We start from the raw sequence: 25092 nt of genomic DNA on the forward strand, positions 1-25092 counted from the left end.
TGGCAATATGTAAATCAATGGAAGTGTAACTGATGTGATACAGCAATCTGTATACGGGGTAAAAATGGGAGTTCATAACCCACTTGAATCAAACTGTGAAATATGATATATTAAGAACTATGTAATGTTTTGAACGACCAACAATAAAAAAAATAATAATAATATTGGAAGAGAGAATAAATGTCAAAAGTAAAAAGAAAAAAAAAAAAGAAGTGAGGGTTCCAGTGTGTGACCAGATAAGAGGACACTGTGGCTGGGCAGGTGCTGTGAGCTGCCAGGTTTTTAGGCCCCTTCAAATCTTCTCTGATCTATATCAGCAAAGAATCTATGAGCTTCCTGGAATTTAATTAGGAGAATAGCCAATATTTTAAAGGTACCTACCCGTGCCAGATCTTCTGTCCCCACTCCACAAAGTTGGAGATCTCTTTTTCTGGGGGGTGTGGAGGGGAGACTACTGGGCATCGAACACAAGAGGCCTTTACCACTGAGTTGCATCCTCAGCCCTTTTTGTTTTTTATTTTGAGACAGGGTCTTCCTAAGTTGCTGAGGCTGGCCTCAAACTTATGATCCTTCTACCTCAGCCTCCCAAGTCACTGGGATTACAAGCATATGCCAGTCTGCCCGATTTTTAAAATAATCTTTCTTTTTTTCTTTTTTAGGGGGGTAGTACCAGGGCTTTAGCTCAGGGTGCTTTACTACTTTTTTTATTTTGAGACAGGGTCTAAGTTGTTTAGGGACTTGCTAAGTTGTTGAGGCTGACCTTGAACTTGCAATCCTCCTGAGTTTCTGGGCTTACAGACATGTACCACCATGCCCAGCTTAAAAATCTTTTCATTGTTGCTGGGAACAAAAGTATACTCCTGTAATCTCAGTTACTTGGGAGGCCAAGAAAGTAGGATTGCAAGTTTGAGGCCAGCCTGCTCAACTTAGCAAGACCTATCTCAAGATGAAATTTAAAAAAGGGCTGAAGATCTAGCTCAGAGGTGGAAGACTCCTGGGTTCAATTCCAAATACTGCAGTCAATCAATCAGTCATTTGATTGTTGAATTTTTAAACATTGGCAACCAGTGAAGGGGAGGGAAAAACAACTACCGGAGGGCCAAGTGAACGAATTGCACAGGTCTCTGGTTCAGTTTGTGATCACTTAGCCAGAGGGTCATGGGATTTTAGGCCAGGAGTAACCTGGGATGGTTTAATGAGAATGACCAGAGGTTGATGACTGCTCGCATGTTCACTTCTGAGGGGCTGGTACCTGTTCTTGCAGTGGGAGTGGGAGCGCTCCTTGGCCTTTTGGGCTGGCATGAACGCCAAGGCCTGCCTTCCCCTACTGAGAGATGGACTTGGAGCAGATATCCTGCCAGCCCACACCTAATCTTCTGCCCCAGTCATGTGGTCCTACAAGGGCATAGGCTAGCCTCAGGCCTACCTCCTGAGTCCCTGGCAGAGCAGGATTCAGGACCAGTTCCTGGAAGAACAGGTGGCAGAGTAAAGACTTCCCTAGAGTCAACTAAGTGGATCCAATAAGGTCTCTGAAGCAGGTGCAAGTCACTGGGTCAATTATGGTACCTGTTCCCAGAGGAACAATTTTACTCAAAGACTTGGGAGAGAAAAAAAATCTCATGGAAACCAACAGGGACATGTGAGTCAGAAAGCAAAATTCAAGTGTGTGTTTAAGGCAAAACATGGGGACATGCCAGGAATTTTCAACTCGGGACACAGAAGCCATCTTTATTCTTTTTAGTACATATGTGTTTTTTATCAAAATCCCTTTGGCCAGAGGGAAGCCATGGAGACTAATGTGTGGCCCTTTCTGGGCCGTTTCTGAAGCACCCTTCTGCCTCATTCTGGTCAGCCTCGAGTTCTCTTTTGGCTAAAACATTGATTACTATACCACACTGGCCCAGAGGAGTCGACACCGAAACAGAAGCTGAAAGACGGAGTACATTTCCCTAAAAAGCCCAGGGAAACCATTTGTTTTCATTCAGAAAGGCAGCCAGGGCACAAAGCATTAGCATCAACAAGACGCAGGCTCTGGACTTAATCCCTGATTTGGACCAACCCATTTTATATTTGACCATTGCCCCAGCCTAGGACCAGAGATGGCTGGGTGTATCTGCCATCTTGAATTGGTACACCTTAATCAAGAAACCTCCTTCTACCAATGAATCAGTGAAAAATCCTTACCTGTGCTAGAAATAACACTTAAATCCTAGAATTGATTTCTGCATCATCTATGTATCCAAAGATCAGCATCAGAGAAGCCAAACTCAGGACCCCACCTGGCTGCCACCATAATTCAAAGTGACTCACACAAAAACATCTACATCCAAAGAACAGCTCAGTGATTGGTTACAAATCTTAGGTGGCAAATTATTGTCATGTTAGGAGAGAGGAGATATAGAAAATTAACATGTAAGGTGGAGAAACCAAGAGTTGGCATTATGTGTACATTGTCTTGGCATTTGGGGAGTCTTAGTGTCTTCGTTGCTATAATTTATCTTGGACCCAGTCTGCTGCCAAGAACCAGTCAGCCGACACTTGGGAGCAGTCTTCATTCTGATATTTTTTTCTTCCAGAAACTGAAATTTGTTGAGCCTCCATCATGGAGAAAGGACGGTATAAACTTCTAGGAGAAATATCAAGAAATAGAAGACTTGTTCTTTAGGAGTTTTCATTGTTTATCCAAAATAGATTTGAAGGGCTGGGGTCGTAGCTCAGTGGTAGAGGGCTTGCCTAGAAGTATGAGGCACTGGGTTTGATTCTCAGTACCACATATAAATAAATAAAATAAAGGTCCATCAACAACTAAAAACAAATAAAAACAAAACAAAACAAAGTAGATTTGAAGCACATTTGCTCATTTGTACAACATATCAGATTAAAGCATGAATGAATAAGGATGTAAAGGATAGGAGGAAGAAAGATATAAGAGATATTTAGATTTGTCTGAAGGTATGGCTAACACATGCCATACTTTTTAGTATTTACTTTTTAGTCTTCGGCGGACACAACATCTTTGTTGGTATGTGGTGCTGAGGATCGAACCCAGGCCCGCACGCATGCCAGGCAAACGCGCTACGACTTGAGCCACATCTCCAGCCCCTAAATATATATTTTTAAAAAAAAAATATTTATTTTTTAGTTATAGGTGGCCACAGTGTCTTTATTTTATTTTTATGTGGTGCTGAGGATTGAACTCAGCCTCACACCTTCTAGGCCAGCACTCTACCTCCGAGCCACAATCCCAGCCCAAGTCCTATATATTTTATTAGATGTGAACCACAGTGTGTCTATTGAGCTTCCTGGCAGGTGATATGAAGAAGGGAATGTGATCTGGAACACACTGCGTGCTCATTAGCCAAAAACAACATGTCGTTAAAAAGTGAACCCCTTCCTAATACTGAGGGCTGAGAAAGTTTTCTTCCTTGAATCCTGATGGATAATATTAACTAGTAAATCAGTCATTTTCTCAATAACCCCTCTGTAGCCCAGGTTTTACAAGCTGCAGGTTGTGACCCATGGTGTGTAATGAAATCAATCCAATGAATTGCTGTGGTATAATAAAAAATAAATATTTGGTCTTTGTTCCCTGTGTTCCTGGTACAGAGCTCCTAAAACCCTTGACGTCTCTGTTCCTGGCACAGACCTCCTAAAACCATTCCCAAGTAACAAGAATATCTTTTTTTTTTTTTTTCAAGTAATAAGAATATCTTTTGTGTGCTAATGAGATGACTCCTGGTCGGGAAGCTTCAAAATGGGGAAGATTCCCAGAAAGACCAGGCCATGATGAGAGGTCTGGAACTTTTAGTTCCCCGTTCCCCTCCCACCTCCAGAGATGGCAGAGGACCTGGAGATTGAGGTCAATTACCAGGGACCAATGGCTAATGAATCATGTCTGTGTAATTAATCCTCCATAAAAATCTCTAAATGATGGGGTGCAGGTTGCTCCCAGGCTGTGAACAGGTGCTGGGAAGGAGGCACACCCAGAGAGGTCATGGCATCCACATCTACCCATCTCTGTTCTGTATCTCACTCTGTGCCATCTCTTCCCTTTGGCTCTTCCCAAATCACAGACTCCATAATGAGCCAGAAAGGTAGGTAAAGTGTTTTCCTGAGTTCTGTGAATCCTTCCAGTGAATTGTCAAACCTGAGGAGCAGATTTTAAGTTCCTCCAATTGATAGCTGGACAGTGAGAGATCCAGGTATTGCCCTCTCCTGGGACTTGCAGCCCATACCTGCTGTCTTGTGAGACTGAGCCTTTAACTTATTGAGCCTGCTGCTAACTTTGTTAGTTGGAATTGGGATTGAATTGAATTGTTGAAAACCTAGTTGGTGTTGAAGAATCAGAGAATTGGATAGTTGTAAATAACATTTTTTGAGGTGGGGTGAGGGGTGGGCGGTCTGCCCTGGGGGATTGAATCCAGGATTTGGTACATGATAGCCATGTATTGTACCACTTACCTACATCCCAGCCCAAGATCTTTTTTTTTTTTTTAAATAAAGGAAGTTGTTAGAGTAAGTTTTTAGAGAAGAGTAGGATATGTTGGAGTGTATCACATCCATGACTTTAGGGAGGCTTGTGTTCCAGGGATGCATATGTGTATCCCTACATTGTAATATAAAATGCATTTCATATTGGTGATTGTGAACCCTCCCCTCTATTCCTCAAGTCTTCAAACTAGTGACATTTACCAGCCAGTAGTTCATTGCCTGGCTAGGGAAGCCCAAAGGTACAGGTGTAAAAGTTTCCCGGGCAGCCAGAGGATGAGCACTGTCATACATGTGGCAAGGTGAAGGACAGCCCCAAGGGAGGGGGAGACTGAAGGAAGAGGGGGAGTACTGCGCTCTCTGGAGGAAAGATGGGCAGGTGGGAGCAAAGCAAGCAGGTGACAGGGCTGGATTTTCATCAGCTGAGGAGGGAGCAATGGTAAGATACCGTCTCTCTGGTTGGCTGGAGCTCTCGGCTAATCAACCTCAGGTTTCTTCATCCATGAAATGAAAACAACATTAGCACCCAAAGAGATGGTTCCTGGACATGAGCTCATCATAGGTCTGGCTCAATGCCTGGTTATTATTTTATAGTTATTTTTGAAGTGATTCTTAATCTGTAAAATGTAAGGTCTTTGAGTAGGTGTAAAAAAAAAAAACTCTGTGTTTGAAAACGTGTAAAAAAGTCAGCATACTATAGCAACACCTGAACACTCATGTTTTTTGCAGTACAATTCTCATTAGCCAAGTTATGGAATCAGCACAGTTATCTGCCAGTGGGTGAAAGGATAAAGAAAATATGGTATATGTACACAATGGAATGAAATAATGCCATTTACAGGAAAATGGATAGAATTAGAAGTCCTCAGTTGAACAAAATAAGCCAGTCTCAGAAAGCCAAGTATCACATGCTTTCTCCCAAATGTGGAATCCAATGGGAAAAAGACAACATAAAAGTAGAAGGGAGACTATTAAAGGAAAAGGAAGGTCATGGAAGGTAATGCAGGGTGGATATTACCAAAGTATTTTATGTCTATGTTCTAATATACCACAACAAAAACCCATTATTCTGTATTTTTTTTTAGAATTTTAATATATATATTTTTTTAGCTTTCGGCAAACACAATGTTTTTGTTTGTATGTGGTGCTGAGGATCGAACCCAGGCTGCACGCATGCCAGGCGAGCGCGCTACCGCTTGAGCCACATCCCCAGCCCTGTTCTGTATGATTAAAATGCACTAATAGGGGCTGGGGTTGTGGCTCAGTGGTAGAGCGCTCACCTAGCACGCTTGAGCTACTGGGTTTGATCCTCAGCACCACATAAAAATAAAATAAAGGGATTGTATCCACCTACAACTAACAAACAAACAAACATTACTAAAGCTGGGTGCAGTGGTGCACACCTGTAATCCAGCAGCTTGGGAGGCTGAGGCCAGAGGATAACGAGTTCAAAGCTAGCCTCAGCAAAAGTGAGGCCCTGAGCAACTCACTGAGACCCTGTCTGTACATAAAATACAAAACAGGGTTGGCATGTAGCTCCTGAGTTCAATCCCCCGTACCAAAAAAAAAAAAAAAGCAGTAATAATAATAAAAAAACCTTCAGTAAAGTTTGTTGCTATATATTGCTGAATGCTGTTCCATTCTATGTATACACCATGTGAGTATACCAAATTTTTTAAAAGCCTTTTTTAAAAACTATTTTCTTAGTTGTAGATAGAAATAATACCTTTATTTTATTTTATTTATTTTTATGTGTTGCTGAGGATCAGACCCAGTTCCTCAAACGTGCGAGGCAAGCGCTCTACCATTAAGCTATAATCCAGCCCCAAGTATACTAGATTTTACTAGCTAGTGGACATTTAGATTGTTCCTGCTTTTGGGGCTACTATGAATATTCACATACGTGTCTTTGGATACATGCATATTTTTATTTGTCTCATGTTGATTCTTAGAGTGAAAATGCTAGGTTACATGGTAAGTTTTTGTATAACTGTCAAACTGTTTTCCAAAGTGATTCTACCTTTTGCCATCCGTGGTTTATGAGGGCTTCAGTTTCTCCACGTCTTCACTGATGCTGTTATTATCAGACTTTTTTTTTTTTTAAATCATAGCCAATCTAGTAGGTGTATATTGGTGTCTCATTATGGTTTTAATTTGCAGTCCTATGCTGACTAATGATATGATATGATATGACTAATGATAAGTTTCATGTGCTTTTAGCTATTCACATATCTTCTTTGGTAAACTGTCCATTCCGGTCTTTTGTCTATTTAAAAAAATATATCAAATTATCTTTTGAATTATTTAGTGTAGCTCTTTATATATTCTGCATACAAATTATTAGATATATAATTTGTAAATATTTTCTCTTGGTCTTTGGCTTTATTCTCTTCTGTGTGTGTGTGTATGTGTGTGTGTGTGTGTGTGTGTGTGTGTGTGTTGGGGTTTAAACCTAGGTGCTCAGACATGCTAAGTACTAAGCACATATACTTCTTCTGAGCTACATTCCCAACCCCTTTTTCTTACAGTGTCTCCTAAAAGGCAGAGATTTTAAAACTTTTTTTTTTTAAAGAGAGTGAGAGAGAGAATTTTTAATATTTATTTTTCAGTTTTTGGCGGACACAACATCTTTGTATGTGGTGCTGAGGATCGAACTTGGGCCACACTCATACCAGGTGAACGCGCTCCGCTTGAGCCATACCCCCAGCCCAGATTTTAAAACTTGACAGTGACTTTTTATCAGTTTCTTCTCTTGGGATTATGCTTTCAGTGTGTTGCTAAGAATATTTTATTCAACCCAATGTCACAAAATTTTCTCCTTTATTTTCTTCTAGAAGATTTAGAGGTGAAGTTCATGCTATGGGCTCTCTCTCTCTCTTTTTTTTTTCCCATTGTGCAGTAAAGGATCCACATTGCAGGCCTGAGACTGCTATCCTTAGGCAGGCCTGTGGGCAAGACTGGCTCTGGGTTTGTGGCTGGAAACTTAGGTTTTCGGAGGGTTCCCATCCTCCCGGTCTGATATGAGTGGCTCACCATGCCAACACTGTACAAATGATGTGTTGTGTGGAACTACCTCCTTCCCTTCCGGGAATTAGAATTTTGGAATTTTGCTAGGTGGAGGTGCCTGCTTGATCAGCCCCCGGTAAAAATTCTGGATACTGCATCTCAAAACGAGCTTTCCTGATAGAGGGCATTTCATATGGGTTGTCACAGCTCATTACTGGAGGAATTAAATGTGACCTGCATAAAACTCCACTGGGAGAGAACTCTTAGAAGCCTGTGCCACCCTTCCTTCAAGACCTCTCACACCCCTTTGCTTTGTTATCTCTTTGCTGTGATAAATCCAAGCAACGAGTTCTGCTAGTCATAGTAGCAAATCAGTTGCTGAACCTGAGTATCATGGTTGGGATATGTGGTGTCCCCAGAAAACTCGTGTGTGAGACAATGCGATATTCAGAAGTGAATGATGAGATTATGAGAGTTGTGACCTAATCAATGAATTAACCCACTGACCTAGATTAACTAGGTAGAAACTATAGGCAGATAGGGTGTGTCTGGAGGAGGTGGGTCAGTGGGGGTGTGCCTTTGGGGTTTCTGTTTTGTCCCCTCTGCTTCATGGTTCCATGTCCTGAGCTGCTTTCCTCCACCACACCCTTCTACCATAATGTCTGTCTCACTTTGGGCTCAGAGCTGTGGAGTCAGCCATCTAAGGACTGAGCCTCTGAAAATGTGAGCCAGAATAAAATTTTCCTCCCTATTTGTTCTTGTCAGGTATTTTAATCACAATGATGAAGAAAGCTGACTAAAACACTGAGGGTGGTCCTGGGGACCCTGACATAACTATGAATGTCTAATTGCTTTAGCATCAGTTGTTAAAAAGACTATCTTTCCCCCGCTTCTAACTGTCCTGGCACGTTTGTCAAAATCAGTTGGCCATATTTCTGGTTCATTGCCTCCCCTCATGCCAGTACAACCCTGTCTTGATTACTGTGATTTTGTAACAAGTTTTAAAATCAAACAGCACAAATCTTCCAACTTTGTTCTTTTTTCACAATTGTTGTGGCTATTCTAGGTTCTTTGTGTCTCCATACAAATTTTAGTATCTACTTGATGATTTCTGCTAAAAAAAAAATAATAACTTATGGAGGGTTGGGGTTGTAGCTTGGTGACAGAGCAATTGCCTAGCGTGTGTGAGGCACGGGATTCAATTCTAAGCATCGCATATAAATAAATAAAATAAAGGTCCATTGACAACTAAAAAATATATTTAAAAAAAATGCTTATGGGGATTTAGATTGGGATTGCATTGAGTCAGGAAGTCAGCTGGGGAGACTTGACCTCTTGACAATAATGAGTCTTTGATCCTTAAATGTGGAATATCTGTTCATGTAATATCTCAGTGATGTTTCATAGTTTTCAGTGTCCAAATCTTGGACTTTTGTTAAATGGCTATTGTGAACAGATTGGTTTTCTCAGTTTCATTTTAAGGTTGTTTATTGCTAGAATATAGAAATAGAATTAATTTGCATGAGTGTTTGTGGTCTCTATTTATTTATTTGTTGCTGGGGATTGAATCCAGGGCCTTGCACATTTTAAAGCACATGCTGTTCCACTGAGCTACACCTCAGCTCTGAATTCTGCATATTGATGTACCCTTTGACCTTGCTAAGTTTATTAGTTCTAACATTTGTTTTATGGATGCCTTGGGATTTTCTACATATAAGATAAGGCAGCCAGGTGAGGTGGTGAATGCCTGTAATCCCAGCAGCTCTGGATGCTGAGGCAGGAGGATCGTGAGTTCAAAGCCAGCCTCAGGAATTTAGCGAGGTGCTTGGCAACTCAGTGAGACGCAGTCTGTAAATAAAATACAAAAATGTGTGGGGATGTGGTGGAGTGGTCAAAGGGCCCTGGTTTCAATCCTAGTACCAAAAAAAAAAAAAAAAAAAGATAAGGCCACTGTAAATAAAGGCAGTTTTATTTCTTCCTTTCTCATCTGGAAGCCTTTAATTTCTTTCCTTGCCTCATTGCTGCTGGTTTGAACTACTAGTACAGTGTTTGTGAGAAATGACAAAAATGTACATCTCTACCTTATCCAGAAGGGTAATGCAGTCAGTCTTTGACTGTTAAGTATGTTAGCTGTCAGATTGTGTAGGTACCTTTTATCAGCTTTTGTAAATTCTTATTTTTCATAGTTTGTTGAAAAATGTTAGCATGAGTTTGCATGGGATTTTGTTAACATGCTTTTTGCTGTATCTATTGAGACAACCATGTGTTTTTATTTTTATTTTATTTTATTTATTTTTGGTACTGTGATTGAATCCAGGGGCACTCAACCACTGAGCCATATCCCCAGCCCTTTTTATATTTTATTTGGAGACAGGGTCTCACTGAGTTGCTTAGAGCCTCGCTAAGTTGCTGAGGCTGGCTTTGAACTCATGATCCTCCTGCTTGGCCTCCCTAGCCACTGGAATTACTATGAGACTGGGCCCAGCTAACCATGTGTTATTTTACTAATAGAGTGTTACATGAGTTGATTTTCAGATGTAGGACCAATCTTGTATCCTGGAATAAATCATGGTAGATAATCCTTTTTATATGTTGCTGGTTTGGGTTGCTGTTTATTGAGGATTTTTGCATAGGTATTCATGAAGGATATTGACCTGTTTTGTTTTGGATCACAGTAATTCTAGCCTTATAGAATGAGTTGGGAAGTGTTACTTCGTCCTCTGTTTTCTTTGTAAGAGGATAATTTTGTTGTTGTGTATTTTTGTCTCTTGAGATGGGGTCTCACTTGTTGCCCAGGCTGGTCTTGAATTCCTGAGCTCAAGTGATCTGCCTTCTTGAGCCTTCCTACTGCTGGGACTCATGCTACTGTGCCTGATTTAAAGGGATAATTTATGGCCTTTTAGCGGGTGACTGGAGGCAGTCATCTTTTTCAAGGGTAACTTTTTGCAGGGATCCTTAGGATATGGCAGCTTGCAGCATTATTGACTGTGTTCCCGGCTCCATTTGCTGGCGGGTCTGGCTGAAGATGGGGCAGATGCCCAGGGTCTCTGAGACAACTTGTCTGATCACATCTGGCAAGCAAATGCAAGCAGCCCTCTGAGCTTCCCCGCAGGAATTGAGGGTTGGTCTGCTCACCTGGCAGTGGGGTGCTTGGCTGAGGGCACATCTCTCCCTTCTCTCTCTGAACAGAGTAGCCACGAACCAGAAGGTGCGAGAGCAGGTACGCCTGGAGCTGAGCTTCGTCAACTCGGACCTGCAGATGCTCAAGGAGGAGCTGGAGGGGCTCAACATCTCAGTGGGAGTGTATCAGAGCACAGAGTGAGTGGGGCAGCGCGTCATCCAGATGCCTGAGTGTACCTGTGTCCAGGGTGGGACGCAGAGAGGTGGTGGGTAGGGGGTTGTGCACCAAGGGCAGGGCAGCCCCTGTTTTGGGAAGTGAGATGATTTGGTTTGGTGTTGAACCAGGTACAAGGGTTAAAGCAACGAACCTGTGGAGTTTGTTGGGAAATATCCACAGACGGGCGTTTGACCTGGGATTCCTTGGAACACAGAAAGCAACATGACTGGGTCCCAGCAGGGAGATGGCATCTTTCACATGGGCTGGGGTGGTGGCTGTGATGTAAAGATGCCCTGCAGGTGCTTCTGTGGGTGGCCATAGCTGATGTGCCAGGTGAGGACAAGGTTACCCTGCCATTTGCCCTCCCGGACTCTCGTCAAGTACAAGGCCTGGCCCTGGGTCTTTCTGTTGATAGAATGCAAAAAAGTAGAAACTGCCTTGAGGGGGATCTTTTTTTAATATATACTTTTTAGTTGTACACAATGCCTTAACTTTATTTTAATAAATTATTTTTAATAAATTATTTATTTTTAATAAATGAGGATGGGACCCAGGGCCTCATACATGCTAGGCGAGCACTTTACCACTGAGCCACAACCCCAGCCCAAGGGGAATATTTTATGTCAAAGTTAGGGGGCCCGAGTTCCCCTAGAAGATGGTACAGTGGCGACACTTAAGAAATGTATGACAATAAGTATTGGAGTTTCCTCAGGGAATGTTTATGGGAGGTGGATTATTGAAGTGTGCCTTCAGCAAGTTCTCTGCCCTGGGTGAGCTATTTTTTGGGGAAAAAGAAATGTTCATCTTTAATTAAGAAATAGCTGAGCCCTCCAAAGAAGGGTTTACTTGCCATGTGGGGATGTGAGGCTTCTTAGATGGGTGAGCTCCAGGGGAAACTCAGGCATAAAATAGGTCCCTGGATTAACAGAAGGAAGACATTTGGGAATTTTGAGCCACCTTGGAGTGTGCATTTCCTGACCCTAATCCTCCCCATGGCACCTGGGTTGTTTTTCGAAGCTCAGAGCCAAGAGCAGGTGTCTGGAGTCCTGCTGCTCTTCCCTCAGTGACAGTCCTGTGCGCAGCTGGTTTACCTGTGGGCTCCCAGTGCAGTTTCAAAAACTCAGTCAGGGCAGCAATGAATGGAAGGTTCTCCTAGCCTCTCCTCTGGTGTTAAATTCCAGTGTTTCCCCCCAAAATTTCAAGGTTAGGGTTTTTTTGTTGTTTTCTTTTAGTACTGGGGATTAAACCTGGGGGGTGCTCTACTGTTGAGCTACACCCCAGCCCTTTTTATTTTTTATTTTGAGACAGGAGTTTTGCTAAGTTGCCCAGGCTGGCTTTGAACTTTGATCCTCCTTGCCTCCTAAATTGCTGGGATTACAGGCATGTGCCACTAGACCTCACCAAAAAGGTCCAAATTCCTCCAGGACTCAGACTTTAGTAATAAATGGAGAGTGGCCATTTTTTGTTTTGCTTAAAAAAAAAAAAAAAAAAACCAGGGTTTTCTTACAAAGATGCATCTAAGACCCCTGCATAGTAATAGTCCACAATGGCCTCTCTTGATTCCCCTGTGTTATTGGGGAGAGGGGAGAGACGGGCAGATACCAAATGACAACTTGTATTTGCACCCTACATTGTAGCTATTTTCAAAGTAGGTTGCTGCTTTCTGAGTGCTGTAGATTGTGAAGCTTTTCTGTGAGGTAGGCAGGGAAGAAATGATCTCACTGTACAGATGAGAAAATTCAGGGAGGCCCAGGTCACAAAGAAAGTCATGTTAGCGCCACACTAGGGATGATGGAGTCCTCAGGATACCTGTCACTCTTCTGGAGAGTCTTGGGAAGAGCCAACCTTGCCACCAGCCCTGGAGGAGCAAGGCTTGCCTGCCTTAATCTCCTTCTATTCAGGTCCAGCCTTGCTGGCAGGCTTTGGGGAAGCCAGGTACTAAGGTTTGGTCTCACCTGCTTTTAGCACAGCAGTGCCACAGTGGCAGTTTCAGTTTACAGCTGCATTGTCCACTCACCCTGCCCAGCATTCCTGACCTCCTCTCTGGGCTGGGCTAAGCAGCCTGTGGCGGTCTCCTGTTACAGGTTAGGGAGCTAAATCCCTATTTGCTAAACACAGCCTGCTTCCTGTTCACTTCCTTCTGGCCCTGCCCCTAGGAATGTAGGCTCAGGGAGCACTCCTGAGTGCAGGTTGACTGAGGGGTCAGTGGGGGCAGAAGAGGAGGTGGAGGTGAAGTGGAGACTGCAGGCTGACCCTGGACTGGGAGCCAAGTGTGCCTAGATGTCAAATGGGGCCCCAGGCTGCAAAGTCTTTTCTATGCAGGTAATGGGATACCTGTTGCAATACCCCCAAATGTGGAGCCCAGGGTTGAGTGTGTAGGGTGTTGGAGGGCAGTTAGAGAGGTGGGACCCACTGTGGTGAGGAGAGGGAGAGGAGGGAGGGTTGGAGATTAGAAGGAGGCCCAGAGTAGCGGGTGGTGTACCCAGGCTGGGAAGCAGTGAGTGCATGTGGCAGGTCGCTGAAAGTTGAGACCGGAGGGATAAACCAGGGTCAAGTTGGTGGGGTGGGGGTGGGTCTTGTGTGTTAGGCTGCAGCATCCAGCTGTCACAGGGAGCTGGAATCCATTTTAAGAACTGAAGGAAGGGGATGACCCAAGTTGTCCTTAGGGAACGGGAACCTGTCAGCTAGCTGTGTGGTGGACTGGTGTGAGGACAGAAGTGGGGACCTGAGCTGGGCTGCTGGGGTGAGGCTGCGGAGTGCCAAGTGGCCTGGTTGGGGTATTCACATGCCTTGTTGTACTCTTTGTAGGGAGGCGTTTATGATCCCTCTGATTCCTCTTGGCCTGAAGGAAACCAAAGACGTTGACTTTTCAGTCGTCCTCAAGGTAAAGCAGTTGGCCTCAGTGTTTAAAATGGGAAAAAAGAAATTATTGTGTATTCCTCGAAGTGTTCTGAGGCCCACTGGGCCAGGCGCCAGTGATATCTGTCTGCAGGTGACCATCAGTCATTCCTCTTAACTTGCTCTCTTCTTTGCTGACTTCTGAAGCTCCTCCTGAGAACCTGGAAAAGGTGGGCTGGGATCCCAGATGGACCTCCACGAGAGGCCAAGTGGAAGAGGGTCTGTGGTGGGTGTCCTTTAGAATTTTAAAAATTATACCCTGTTTCACCTTTCTTCTTAAATTGTGTAACCAATTAAGGCCATGTTTTTGGAAGAACAGCTAAAGTCTCCCGCCCCCAACATATTATGGAAAACTTCCAAACTTATAGAAAAACTGAAAGAATCCTACAGTCATCCTGAAAGAATCCTACCAGTAACATTTTGCTTTATTGCCCACCTGTCCATTTATGCCTCCCTGTGTCTGCCCACCAGTCCATTTTATTTTATGATGCATGTCAAAGTAAATCAAAGATATCAATTCACTACCCTTAAATAGTTGAGTAGCTCAAGTTTGGGGTTCGGTTTTTTTCTCTATCTAATTCTTGAGTTTCTGAGCTCCTTTCTCATTCAGTAAGTACTTGTAGATCTGCAGCAGTCACTGTATTGCCACCTGGAGATGCCACAAGCCTTACCTTGGGGGCCTGTGAGTCCTGTGGGGGGGGTCGGTCAGGTAGGACACTAGAGGTCTTTGTTAGAGTCATACAAGAGAGGTGGAGCTTCCACACTGGGGCCAGGAGACCATCCACACCTAGAATATTTAATTATTCTTCCTTTCCCCAGCTCCATCAGTTTGAGGTTTGGTGTCACCAGCTGGCTGGGCTGGCAACTGAAAAACCACACAAACACAGAAATACCTTTTTTGTGGATCAAAGACGTCTCTGAGACCTCAGTTGTCAGCTCCCACGCTAGAAAGCAAGGGGAGCAAGGGAGGCAAGAGGCAAGAGAGAGAGCCCACTTGAAATTCCTCTGTTTATTGGGGAAAAGCCATTCATAGAATATTCCACCCAAATAAGGCAAGGGATTGGGTTTCAAAAGATGGAGTCTTGCTTGATGTCTTGTGGTCAGCAGGTTGATTGACATCTTGGAAAGCCACACCCATCTCAGGTACTGTGTAGGATCACAGGCAGAGCGAGAGAAAAATGGGTCGCACAGCCCAAAAAACCGTGTAACACCAAACCAGTCCCAAATGTGCATAGCTCACACACACAGCCCATGGATAGCTGGAGACAGTTTGGTGGTTTTTTGGTACTGGGAACTAAACCCAGGACTTGCGCAGACTAAGCAGCTATACTACTACTGAGCCATATCCCCAACTCCATGTTCAGTTTGAGATTTAATGACTCACCTCCAACTGCTGTTTAGGAGATGAGGTAGAAGGAAGTATCTATCTCTGAGCTTTCCAGTACAGGTTCAAAGGATAGGAATTAAACCCAGCATTGTAAAAAAAAAAATGCTTCAAAGAATGATGTTTCTTTCCTTACTAATCCTGTTCATTGATTCATTTTGTACTATTATTAGTTAAGAAAAAAAATTATCATGGCATTTTGGCCACTATAGAATTAATTTTTACCCCAGTACTGGAGATTGAACCAGGGGTGCTTTACCACTAGCTACATCCCTAGCCCTTTTTGTTTTATTTTGAGACAGAGGCTCAATAAGTTGCTAAGGCTGGCCTCAAACTTGTGATCCTCCTGCCACAGCCTCTGCAGGAGTAGCTGAGATTACAGTGCACCACCATGTCCAGCCAGAATTTGTCTTTTAAAAGCAGTGGATTAATACTTTGAAAGCAACTGCACTTGACCTCTTCTTAAACAGAGGCTATGAGTCACATGACATAAACGTCCCTTTACTCAGGGTCTTTTTGTTATTGTTGTTGTTACAGGGGATTGAACTCAGGGGCACTTGACCATGGAGCCACATCCCCAGCCCTCCTCAGTCTCCTGAGCCGCTGGGATTACAGGCGTGTGCCACCATGCTGGCTACCCAGGGTCTTTTGACTGCTGCCTTTGTTTAAATTTAGGGTCAGGTCCCTGTGAGTTTGGAGTTTTTATTCGAGTTGGAGAAAGGCAATTAATTGGTGGTGTTTCAGGGCTCAGATTGACCAAAAAGTTGATTTTTCTGGGTAGAAACTGTTTAGGATCAGCCTCTTTATGCCAGCTTTTCACAGCCTGTCTGAACTTTTGAGATGTGATTTGTCACTGCTCTATGGAACTCAAGATAATCCCTGTATTTGTAGAAAAGTTGCATTTCTACAATTGTTTTTTTTTTCTCTTAAGATTTAATTTGTCTGTTGCCCGGTGCCAGAGTTAAAAAGAATGTGGACATTTTAAAGGAGACTCTCTTGGAGAAACTTAGGAATGTTTGGGGCATCTGCAAGGATCCAAATAGGTCATGTTGCTGAATTCCACATTAAAGCAAGTGGAAAAAAAAAAAAAATCACATGCTGTGGGCATAGCCAATTACCATTCAGTGAGGCTTCCAACCATGTCATTTTATCTGAAAAGGGACGCTGCAAATGTCAGTCATCCAAAAATGAGAACGTTTGGGGACTTTCTATTTTCTCCCTTCCACATTTGTATTTGAGAGAAACAAGCAACACAGAAGTTGTTCAGTGGACTTTGTCAGGGCCGTTCAATTTCAAATGTGTCCATGGGAGGTTTAAGGCCAGGAAAGCTTCATGATGTGATTTTTTTTTTTGAAAGGAATTTAACCTTTATTTATTTGTTTTGTTTGTTTTAATGTGGTGCTGAGGATCGAACCCAGGGCCTCACCCATGCTAGGCAAGTGCTTTCCCACTGAGCCATAAACCCAGTCCTCATGATGTAATTTTATTCTGTTTTAAAAGATATGGGCTTTAAAATGGCTGCTTTAGAAAGCATCATCAGGCCTGCTGGTGTAGTTCAGAGGCAGAGTGCTTGCCTAGATTACACAGGGCCCTGGATTCAATCCCTGAACCACAAAAAACAAAAGCAGCAACAACTAAAATTATCAAAATGCATGCCTTTTCCAGAGAATTTGAGGTTTTATTTGTCTGTTTGCTTTTCTTCTTGTTTTATTTTTACTGGAGATTGAACCCAGGGTCCCACACTAGGCAAGCTCTCTGCCTCTGAGCTACACCCCCAGCCCTGTTTATTTTTACTGAAAACAGGTTATCACTAAGTCGCCCAAGTCGCTCAAATCTGTGATCTGCCTCATCCTCAGCCTCCTGAGTAGCTAGGATTCCAGGTGTGCACCACCATGCCTGGCTTGTCTTTGCTTTAAAGGGAGCTGCTACTACTGCTGCTTCTCCTCTTCCTCCTCCTCCTCTTCTTCACTCTAATTAAGACCATTATTGCAGAACATTCAGAAAATACCAAGACACATAAAGCTCCCTCCCTACTTAGCTATGTGACTTGCTTAGTACTTACTTATCCTTTGGACACTCTGGTTTCTTCCTCTAACAGTGTCCTGCTTTGTGAAGGTTGGAAGAGACGTGTCTATTAAGGACAGAGTTTCTGCAGTGCTTGATGGTGTCTCTTCCCTACCCCCACCTCTTGCTCCCCTCCCACTCCATACCAGCCTCTTGCTGTAGCTTTCTTTTCTCTATGGTCAAGGGGGAGGAGCACCAGCAGGAGATCCCAAGGTGGAAGCAGAGGGAAGTCACATTTTCCCTGTCTCCTTCAGCTGCCTTTTGCATTCTCCATGCAAAAGACACCCTACCCCAAGGTGATTTGGTGCCCACCTAGGTTGCCAGTGTAGCTGCTTCTAAATCTGGGCTCTCTAGTTTATGGGGCTTAATCCACTCCCACCCCTGCCCTTTTGTATGCTAGGCATAGAATTCAGGGGCAAGAGCATGCTAAGCAAGTCCTTTCCCACTGAGCTATGTTCCCAGTCCTGGGGTTCTATTCGAATGACTTCAGGAGTTTGGCACCATTCTTTAACTCTGCCTACACCACTATTATAATAATAATCCCTGCATTACATTCTCATCACTAGTACTGCTGATGCGTGCCATCCTGCCTGGACCTGATGTGGATATGCATCCTTTCTCCGTTTTTTATGGGGAAACTACTAAGCCTAGTCCACTGCAGCCTGAGTGCTAGACATTATCCTGTTTCACATCTGAGGAAACTGAAGCTCATCCAGGTTAACCCTCCAGGGTTAGAGAGCCAGCCTGGCTCTGTAGAGTGAGTCTATCCCAGAACTGTGTATGACAATTGCCTTTTCTGTTCCTTTGGGGAAGTTGCAGGCTTTTGTTAATTACCTGATTCTCAAATATACTCGGGTCTGCCTATGGCTCACTGTTTAACCCCTGAGCACACTTGAGCATCATGTAGAACAAGGCTCCTTTATGACTTTACTTTTCCAAATTTTCTTAGCTTTACTCCCACATTTTTGCTTTGATATTTCATCAAGTTCCCCCAAAAGCAGCACTTTTGAGTTTTGATTGAAATTTAATTAACTCATACATTAATTTGGACAAAAGTCCATCTTCACAGTATTGCACATTTTTCTTTGTGAACAAAACATATCCAATTAACCAACAGCAAATGTTATGAGAGAAAGGCTAGGCATGGTGGCAAACACCTGTAATCCTGGCTATTTGGGAAGCTGAGGCAGGAGGATCATAAATTTAATACTAGCCTGGGCAACTTAGTGAGACCAGTCTCAAAATAAAATAAAGAAGACTGAGAATGTAGCTCAGTGGTAGAGTGCTTGCTTAGCATGGTCAAGTACTTGGGTTCGATCCCCAGTAATGCAAAAAAAAAAAAAAAAAAAAACCCAAACAACAACAACAACAAAACTTATATGGTTAGGGACCATGTCTATCTTTTTCAGAAATGATTTAATGAATAAATAAAAGAAATAATGAAATAGCTCATGTCCTTCAGTAAAGTCTAATAGTTGTCAGCTTAATTAAATTACTTTTATCCCTAGAAATACAGTACTTTTATAAAAGATATTCCTATATAATATTGCTATTATATTTATCTAACTAGTTATTGATTGTAAAAGAAAAGAAGAATATTAGGTTTTTCATTATTGACTTAGTAAAGGAAATGGTCCTCGTGCCTGTGCGTCTCCTTGAAAAGTGCTAGTCTTGCTTTCAGGACTGTCTGTGTGGAGCTCCAGATCACCTTTGTCCTGCGGATCATGCTCACCTTAATTAATGTTACCGACAATACAGTATTTAAAAACTATTTCAAATTTTACAAATGGTCATTACATTAGTAGATCATTACATTGATTCTAAACATCACCACTTTGTCATGAAGAGAATCTGTGACAGCGTCATAAGACAATAGGACAAGTTTTGAGCCTGCTGTGGTCGTGCATGCAAAGATCCCCCTGCTCAGGAGGCTGAGGTTGGAGGATCCCTGGAGTTCAGGAGTTTGAGTCTATTGGGCAACAGTATCTCACCAGGACAAAAAAAGAAAAAAAAAAAAAAAGAGGAAAGAAGAAGTTGTATAAAAATAACTAAATTACAAAAAATTTCTTTTCTTTTGGTATTGGGGGTGAGAGGCTTTAACCCAGGGGCACTTAACCACTGAGCCACCTCCCGCATTCTTTTTACTTTTAAAATTTTTGTTTAGTTGTTAAAATTTTGAAACAGGGCCTCACTATGTTGCTGAGGTTGGCTTTGACCTTGTGATCCTCCTGCCTCAGCCTTTGAGCTGCAAAAATTTAATTTTTTAATTCAAAGTTAAAGAAACGTCATTTCTTTGGACACTGTAATACATCTTTGGGGATTTGTTTTGAGAAACTAGTCAGAGATGTGCACACTGATGATCATCACAGTGTTATCTTTAATTGTAAAAATTTGGAAACAACTTTGGTATCTTTTTCTTAAAAAAATTATTTTTAAGTTGTAATTGGACACAATACCTTTATTTAATGTATTCATTTTTATGTGGTGTTGAGGATCCCACTCAGGACCCTGCATATTGTAGGCAAGTGCTCTACCACTAAGCTACAACCCTAGTCCCAACTTTGGTATTTTAACAAGTGAAAGTAAAGTAAAATCTTAGTACATTTGGCTAGCACATAGCTAGTGCTCAGTTTACTTGTTGAATACTTGAATTGTATGCTTACTTCATGGGGGATACAGAACCATTAAAAGTCATGTTATATTTTATGGCCTGTGAAAATGTTTGCTATATAGCTAAGTTGTATTCAGTACAAATCCATTAGCATGTGTGTGTCTCTCTGCATTGCACATGCCAAAACGGGAGGAGTCTGAAGTATGTACTACAGAGAATATCACAGTCACTAGGGGAAAGAAGTGAACAGTTAGTTATCTTACCAGCTTCTCTTATAGCCGGCGAGAGCCAGCGCTTAGGGAGGATGCTGGGCAGGATCATTCTCCCTCCCCTCACATTATTCTTACTTTTGTTCCTATAATATTTGCTTTCTTCTGATACAGGTCGACCGTCCCTACAGTGCTTCAAATTCTGTACCTTCATGATGTCACCACTTCTACACCATGAAATATACATGGTTTCATATACAAAATTAATTATTTTAAAATGTTGTATAAAATTACCTTTAGGCTGTGTGTAAAAAGTGTATATTTAGACTTGGATCCCATCCTCAAGAAATCTCATTATGTCATCACAAATATTCCAAAATCTGGGCTGGGGGTGGAGGAAGTAAAGCCAGAGACACTAATGGTCCCAAGCGGTTCAGTAAGGAATAGTCGACTGTGTACCATATAGTTTGTTTGTTTGTTTATTTTTAAAAGAAATTTGCTTTATTATAATTTAAAAAAATTTTTTTTAGTTGTAGATGGACACTACCTGAGTTTTTATTTATTTATTATTTTTATGCTGTGCTAAGGATCAAATCCAGGGCTTCACACATGTTAGGCAAGCCCTGTACCACTGAGCTACAACTCCAGCCCCTAGTTTATTTATTTTCATGCCTATTACTATTATCTGTGTTAGGAGAATCTGAGCTCCATGGGAGGACAGATCTTTTTACACTGCCTGGTACATAGAAAGTGCCCATCAATGTTTGTTAAATAACTGAATGAACTTTGAGCAGTTGTCAAACACTGGGATGTTCTGGGTCCATTTAGGGGTTTAGAGGTCTCACTGGGTTGTTTTTGTTCATGGAAGTACCAGAGCTCTCAAAGGTTCCCTGCAGAATCTTACATCCTTTTTTTTTTTTTTTTAGGTTCTGGGATTGAATCTAGGGCACTTTACCACTGAGCTACACCCCAGTCTTTTTTATTTCTTTAGTTTGAGACAGGGTCTCACTAAGTTGCTGAGGCTGGCCTCAAACTCACGATTCCTCTGCCTTAGCCTCCTAAATCACTGAGATTACAGACATAATCCAGTTTATCAATATCCTATGACACATTTTTTTTTCTTTTGTGTTCTGCCTGGACGCTGAGATCTTCTCAGAAGTTGAAAGTCTGAGTCCTTAAATATTTGTGTTGTCTGTCAGAAGTGTTTAATGTGTAGGTCTTTTAACTGTGTTATTAGACTTTTTTCCCCCTTTTGCTGGTGCTGGGGATTGAACCCAGAGCTTCCCATACGCTAAGCAAGTGCTCTACCACTGAGGTACGTCTCTAACCCACAAGGACATTTTTAAATTAAAAAAAAAAACTTAAATTTTTACTAAAGCAACAAATGAAACATCTAAAAAATCTGTAATAAACAAAATTAAGAAAATAAATTCACCTACTCTGAAAATCACAAATAAATTTTTTTGTATTGTATATGATTTTTTTTTAAGGGTGAGCATATTTGACATGTAACTGTTTTACAGATTTATGGTTCCATAGCACATCTTTTTTCTTTTAAGTGCTAAGTATCAAACCCAGGTCTCAAGCATGCTAGGCAATTGCTGTAATACTGAGCTACTCTCTGACCTCTTGAATTACATCTTATCTCAGTATCTTATCTCATTTTTCTTAAAGGATTTTATCCTGGAACATTACAGTGAAGATGGCTATTTATATGAAGATGAAATTGCAGATCTTATGGATCTGAGACAGGTAAATTTTCTGTGCAGCAGAGCTGGAGGACAGCTGCTTGAGCTTGCTGAATCTTGTGCCCATCCCGTGACCGCACGGGTGTAGTCTTAGGAAAATCAAGGATGGTTGGGGATGATGGGGAGGGGCTGTTGGAATTCCACCTGCAGTACCCTAGGACTGGAGAGACCTGCCCATTGTCCTGCCTGGGCCTGGATCCCAGGGTTCCTGACCTCCTAGAGTTCATGGTACCAGCAATAGGGCCCACACATCACAGAAATAGTTGGAGGCACCTGTTTCTACAGGTGGTATTCTCCTGCTCACCTCTCTGCTGTCTTCCTTGTAGGCTTGCAGGACACCCAGCCGGGATGCAGCAGGTGTTGAACTACTGATGTCATACTTCATCCAGCTGGGATTTGTGGAGAGTAGATTCTTCCCGCATACTCGCCAGATGGGGCTCTTGTTTACCTGGTAGGTGCCTGTGGTCTGCATGTCCTTTCCCAGGTTAGGACCCTCAGCACCTATCATAGATGACATTGAGACAGCAGACTCTGTGGTGGAAGGTAAATAAATTGGTATTTATTTATTTATTTATTATTCTTATTTTTTTTGGTATTGGGGATTGAACCCAGGAGCGTTTTTGTCACTGAGGTACATCCCCATCCCTTTCCTTTTAGTTTTTATTTTGAGACAGGCCTCTCTAAGTTGCTTAGGGTCTCACTAAATTGCTGAGGCTGGCCTCAAACTTGAATTCCCCCTCAGTTTCCCAAGTTGTTGGGATTACAGGCATGTGCCTAGCTATTATTTAGTTCTGATGGGGACCCAAGGGAGGAAGGCCTTGAATGTTTCAAAATAAGTGAGCCAAGAAGAAGCTTTTTTTTTCTTTCTTTCTTTTCTTTTTCTTTTTTTTTTTTTTTGTACCAAGGATTGAAGCCGAGGCACTTAACCACTGAGGCACATCACCAGCCCTTTTTTAATTTTTTATTTTGAGACAGGGTCTTGGTAAGTTGCTGAGGCTGACTTTGAACTTGTGATCAGAGAAGTGTTGTTTTTTTTTTTTTTTTTTTTTTTAATGCTCATTGTGTCATTGGGGTGTTTAAACAGCAGGGCTCTGAAGGGGAACTAACAAGAAGCAGTTTCTGTCTTAGATGGGAGGGAATTGGGTTTTGTCCCAGTGGCAATCAGAAATAGATTTAAAAAAACTGAAATAGAATATCTGATTCTTTTCCAGAATGACATTTTCAAAGATCAGTATGGTTTCTCTACTTTGGAAAAACTGGGTCTCTTCTCTTAAGCACACTTGCAGTGTGGGCTAAAGGGCGTGGTCAGCATAAAATTTTACCATAATGGATAGAACACTGCCAATGCCTTCCCTTTGGGAAGGACATGCAGATGACTTTGAAAAAAAGTGTGGTTGCTTGCCCATTTGAGTGAGAAGGCAATGGTGGCTTCTCCCTCGTCTTGAATTAAGAACAAGCTTCCTGCCTACCTCTTTTTTTTTTTTTTTTAGAGAGGAGAGAGAGAGAGAGAGAGATATTTTAATATTTATTTATTTTTTTAGTTCTCGGCGGACACAACATCTTTGTTTGTATGTGGTGCTGAGGATTGAACCCGGGCTGCACGCATGCCAGGCGAGCGCGCTACCACTTGAGCCACATCCCCAGCCCCGCTGCCTACCTCTTGATTTGAATCATGAGTTTTAAAAAAATCCTGAGCGTCACTCTAGTTAGAATGGCAGCCATCAGGAATGCAAACAATAATAAATGCTGGAGAGGATGTGGAGATAAAGGAACATAGTTACACTGTTGGTGGGATTGTGAATTAGTACAACCACTGTGGACATCAGTAGAGAGGTTCCTCAGAAGATTAGGAATAGGAGGCTGAAGCAGGAGGATCTTGAGTTCATAGCCAGCCTCAGCGATTTACCGAGGCCGCAAGCAAGTCAGCAAGACCCTGTTTCTAAATAAAATATAAAAATGGGGCTGGGGATGTGGCTAAACGCCTCTGGGTTCTTTCCCTGGTACAAAATAAAAAGAAAAAGACAAGGAATGGAACCAGCACATGACCCAGCTGTACCACTCCTGGTATCTTACTACAGGGATACATGCACACCCATGTTTATAGCAGCACAATTCACAATAGCCAAACTATGGAACCAGCCTAGGTGTCCATCAGTGGATGAATGGATAAAGAAAATGTGGTATACATACACAAGGGAGTTTATTCAGCCATAAGGAAAAAATGAAATGATTTCATTTGCAGGAAAAATGAATGAACTTAAGAATATCATTCTCAGCAAAATAAGACTCAGAAGGCCAAGAGTCATACATTTTTCTCTATGTGGAAGCTAGAGGGGATGAAATAAAAGAAAGGTGGAGGCTCTCGTGAGGAATGAAGGGTGATCAATGGAGCAGAAGAGAGGGATCAGAGGGAGGGAGGGAAGAAAGGGGGGAATACTGGGGAATGATATTGGTATTATTGTATTGTGTGCAGGTGTGAATGTGTGACAACGAACCCCACCATCATGTACAATTACAATACACCAATAAAAACATATGGGGATGGAGCTGGGGATGTGGCTCAAGCGGTAGCACGCTCGCCTGGCATGCATACGGAACCTGGGCACCACGTACAAACAAAGATGTTGTGTTCGCCGATAATTAAAAAATAAATGTTAAAAATTCTCTCTCTCTCTCTCTCTCTCTCTCTCTCTCTCTCTCTCTCTCTCTTTAAAAAAAAAATGGGGAAAAAAATCCTGAGTCTTTTAAACTTCAGGAAAAATTATGAGGGGTTAGTAATTGCTATCTATATTTCACTTAGGAAAAGCCACATTTCTTTTCCTTCTTTTTTTCTTTTCTTTTTTTTTTTTTTTTGAGACATGGTCTCACTAGGTTATACAAGCTGGCCTCAAACTTGATGCCCTTGTCTCAGCCTTCTGAGTAGCTTGGTTATAGGCATGGGCATCCAATCGCTTATATGTACATTTAAAAATATATATTATTATTATTTTAGAGTACTTTTATACTCACAACCATATTGAGCAAAAAGTATAGTGTTTTCTCTGGATCCCTGGTTCTAATATGGGAACAGTGTCCCCACCACAGTGGTAGATTTCTTATGCTAGATGATCATACCTTGACAACATATCAATATCACCCAGAGTTTACTTAGGGTTCATTCTGGGTGTTGTAGAGTCTCTGGGTTTCGACAGATGCATGATGACATGCATTCACCATTGTGCTATCCTGCAGAATAGTTCACTGTCCTGAAAGTTCTCTGTGCTATGCATATTTATTCTTCCCTCCTTCCTGACTCCTGTCAGCCACTGATCTTTTAAAATCTCCACAGTTTTGTCTTTCCTAGAATA

General features: G+C 42.2%; 1 protein-coding gene across 1 annotated transcript in view; it reads left to right on the top strand.

Annotated features, from left to right (window-relative positions):
* The window catches only part of RHPN2 (rhophilin Rho GTPase binding protein 2), a 66168-nt gene that overhangs the window by 20452 nt on the left and 20624 nt on the right, over positions 1–25092 (top strand). Inside the window, exons 3-6 of the mRNA XM_081273715.1 lie at positions 10684–10812; positions 13640–13715; positions 21672–21749; positions 22072–22196. Coding sequence (XP_081129841.1) covers positions 10684–10812; positions 13640–13715; positions 21672–21749; positions 22072–22196 — 408 coding nt within the window. The remainder of the gene's footprint in view (positions 1–10683; positions 10813–13639; positions 13716–21671; positions 21750–22071; positions 22197–25092) is intronic.

The sequence above is a fragment of the Spermophilus citellus genome, assembly GCF_964194105.1.
Source record: "Spermophilus citellus genome assembly, chromosome: 18".
Classification (NCBI taxonomy): domain Eukaryota; kingdom Metazoa; phylum Chordata; class Mammalia; order Rodentia; family Sciuridae; genus Spermophilus; species Spermophilus citellus.